The following is a 3,706-nucleotide window of genomic DNA, read 5'->3' as shown; positions in this document are numbered from 1 at the left end:
ACATGTCTCCGTATGAGACCTCCGTATGAGACACATGTCTCCGTATGAGACACATGTCTCCTTATGAGACACATGTCTCCGTATGAGACCTCCGTATGAGACACATGTCTCCGTATGAGACACATATCTCCGTATGAGACACATGTGTCCGTATGAGACACATGTCTCCGTATGAGACACATCTCCGTATGAGACACATGTCTCCGTATGAGACACATGTCTCCGTATGAGACACATCTCCTTATGAGACACATGTCTCCGTATGAGACACATGTCTCCGTATGAGACACATCTCCGTATGAGACACATGTCTCCGTATGAGACACATGTCTCCGTATGAGACACATCTCCGTATGAGACACATGTCTCCGTATGAGACACATGTCTCCGTATGAGACACATATCTCTGTATGAGACACATATCTCTGTATGAGACACATGTCTCCGTATGAGACACATATCTCTGTATGAGACACATGTCTCCTTATGAGACACATTACATCACATGTTACTTGTTAGACGCTTTTCTCCAAAGCGACTCACATACTCAGTACTGTGGACAATCCCCACAGGAGCACTTTGGGGTGAAGGGTCTCAGGGACACAACGACATGCTGACTGCAGTGGGACTCGAACCTGTGCCCCCCTGATAAGAACACAAACGCTCTAAACAACTGCGCCACACATAACCCCATAACCCTAACCAACCTGTAGCTGTAACGCTGAACAGTTCCCCGACTGATGAAGGGACGTCAGTGTGTAGATCTGATGGAGCAGGGTGTGTTCTCGATGATGATTGGTGGATAACAGACCCCCCCCCCCCCCCCCTTCGTCTGCAGGTGGTGTTCTTCGAGGACAGGAACTTCCAGGGCCGTTCCTATGAGAGCAGCAGCGACTGCGCTGACATGTCTTCCTACCTGAGCAGGTGTCAGTCCTGCAAGGTGGAGCGTGGCTGCTTCATGGTGTACGACCGCACCAACTACATGGGCAACCAGTCCTTCCTGAAGAGGGGAGACTACTCCGACTACCAGAGCATGATGGGCATGAGCGACTGCATCAAGTCCTGCCGCATGATCCCCATGGTGAGCACTCAGCCAATCACAGCACAGCACTGACCAATCAGAGTCCAGTCTCTTATAAAGCAGGTCAAATACTGGCAGCCATGTTTAAAGGTCTCCTATTATACTATTTTTAGGCATATGTTATAGGTCTCAGATATACAAAAACCATGTCTCTGAAGTGTCCTGCTCCAAACCCCAAACAGATCCTTGTAGCCCCCCCCTCTCTCTTCCAGCTGTTACTAAGGACATGTCTCTGAAGTGTCCTGCTCCAAACCCCAAACAGATCCTTGTAGCCCCCCCCCCCTCTCTTCCAGCTGTTACTAAGGACATGTCTCTGAAGTGTCCTGCTCCAAACCCCAAACATATCCTTGTAGCCCCCCCCCCCTCTCTTCCAGCTGTTACTAAGGACATGTCTCTGAAGTGTCCTGCTCCAAACCCCAAACAGGTCCTTGTAGCCCCCCCCCCCCCTCTCTTCCAGCTGTTACTAAGGACATGTCTCTGAAGTGTCCTGCTCCTAACCCCAAACAGGTCCTTGTAGCCCCCCCCCTCTCTTCCAGCTGTTACTAAGGACATGTCTCTGAAGTGTCCTGCTCCAAACCCCAAACAGGTCCTTGTAGCCCCCCCCCCCCCTCTCTTCCAGCTGTTACTAAGGACATGTCTCTGAAGTGTCCTGCTCCAAACCCCAAACAGGTCCTTGTAGCCCCCCCCCCCCTCTCTTCCAGCTGTTACTAAGGACATGTCTCTGAAGTGTCCTGCTCCAAACCCCAAACAGGTCCTTGTAGCCCCCCCCCTCTCTTCCAGCTGTTCCTAAAGAGCTGACTCTGGGTCAGTAGCTTCAGAGAGAGAGTAGATCTCATCAGGAGAACTCTCCCAGCAGAAACTCAGCTAAATGCTGCCGTGATGAAACTCCACATCATGTTCCAAACCACATGGGCTACTCTAAAGCCTGCCCACATTTTAGTAATGTCCTCATGACGCAGTAAATCTGGATCAGCTCCGTTGTTCCCCATTTTTAGAGATGTGGGTACGGAGGAAGAGAGAGGGGTTTGTTTTTGACACTTTGAGAGTCTCCTGACACACCGGGGACACACCGGGGACACACCGGGGACACACCGGGACACACCGGGACACACCGGGGACACTCCGGGGACACACCGGGGACACATGGTGATGTAGAGAAGACATCACTTAGTGAGTCTCCTGACACACCGGGGACACACCGGGGACACATGGTGATGTAGAGAAGACATCACTTAGTGAGTCTCCTGACACACATGGTGATGTAGAGAAGACATCACTTAGTGAGTCTCCTGACACACCGGGGACACATGGTGATGTAGAGAAGACATCACTTAGTGAGTCTCCTGACACACCGGGGACACACCAGGGACACATGGTGATGTAGAGAAGACATCAATTAGTGAGTCTCCTGACACACCGGGGACACATGGTGATGTAGAGAAGACATCACTTAGTGAGTCTCCTGACACACCGGGGACACATGGTGATGTAGAGAAGACATCACTTAGTGAGTCTCCTGACACACCGGGGACACATGGTGATGTAGAGGAGACGTAGAGAATACATCATAAAGTGCATTTTGCATGATAGGAGTGTATTAGCAGCAGTTCCCACGCTAACGGTTCTTGACGTGTTGCAGCACCGCGGCCAGTACCATATGAAGATCCACGAGAAGGAGAACTTCGGAGGCCAGAGCCACGAGCTGATGGAGGACTGCGACAACGTGATGGAGCGTTTCCGCATGTCTAACTGCATGTCCTGCCAGGTGATGGACGGACAGTGGCTGATGTACGAGCAGCCCAGCTTCAGAGGACGCATGATGTACATGAAGCCCGGAGAGTACCGCAGCTTCAGCAGCATGGGCATGAGCAGCAACCGCTTCATGAGCATGAGGCGCATCGTGGACTCCTACTACTGAACCCAATAAAGATTCATCATGGACTCCTACTACTGAACCCAATCAAGCTGCATCATGGACTCCTACTACTGAACCCAATCAAGCTGCATCATGGACTCCTACTACTGAACCCAATCAAGCTTCATCATGGACTCCTACTACTGAACCCAATCAAGCTTCATCATGGACTCCTACTACTGAACCCAATCAAGCTTCATCATGGACTCCTACTACTGAACCCAATCAAGCTGCATCATGGACTCCTACTACTGAACCCAATCAAGCTTATTCATCATGGACTCCTACTGAACCCAATCAAGCTTCATCATGGACTCCTACTACTGAACCCAATAAAGCTTCATCCTGGACTCCTACTACTGAACCCAATCAAGCTGCATCATGGACTCACACTACTGAACCCAATAAAGCTTCATCATGGACTCCTACTACTGAACCCAATCAAGCTTATTCATCATGGACTCCTACTACTGAACCCAACAAAGCTTCATCATGGACTCCTACTACTGAACCCAATCAAGCTTCATCATGGACTCCTACTGAACCCAATCAAGCTTCATCATGGACTCCTACTACTGAACCCAATCAAGCTGCATCATGGACTCCTACTACTGAACCCAATCAAGCTGCATCATGGACTCCTACTACTGAACCCAATCAAGCTTCATCATGGACTCCTACTACTGAACCCAATCAAGCTGCATCAGGGA

General features: G+C 50.2%; 1 protein-coding gene across 1 annotated transcript in view; it reads left to right on the top strand.

Annotated features, from left to right (window-relative positions):
- The window catches only part of LOC117552314 (gamma-crystallin M2-like), a 3,521-nt gene extending 492 nt beyond the window's left edge, over positions 1-3,029 (top strand). Inside the window, exons 2-3 of the mRNA XM_034225673.1 lie at positions 839-1,081; positions 2,721-3,029. Of these exons, the coding sequence (XP_034081564.1) occupies positions 839-1,081; positions 2,721-2,999 (522 nt within the window). The 3' untranslated portion in view covers positions 3,000-3,029. The remainder of the gene's footprint in view (positions 1-838; positions 1,082-2,720) is intronic.
- The last annotated feature ends 677 nt before the right edge of the window (positions 3,030-3,706 follow it).

This window comes from Gymnodraco acuticeps, unplaced genomic scaffold (assembly GCF_902827175.1).
Source record: "Gymnodraco acuticeps unplaced genomic scaffold, fGymAcu1.1, whole genome shotgun sequence".
NCBI lineage: Eukaryota > Metazoa > Chordata > Actinopteri > Perciformes > Bathydraconidae > Gymnodraco > Gymnodraco acuticeps.
The sequence above is the reverse complement of the archived record's forward strand: the minus strand, read 5'-3'. Positions and strand labels throughout refer to the sequence as shown.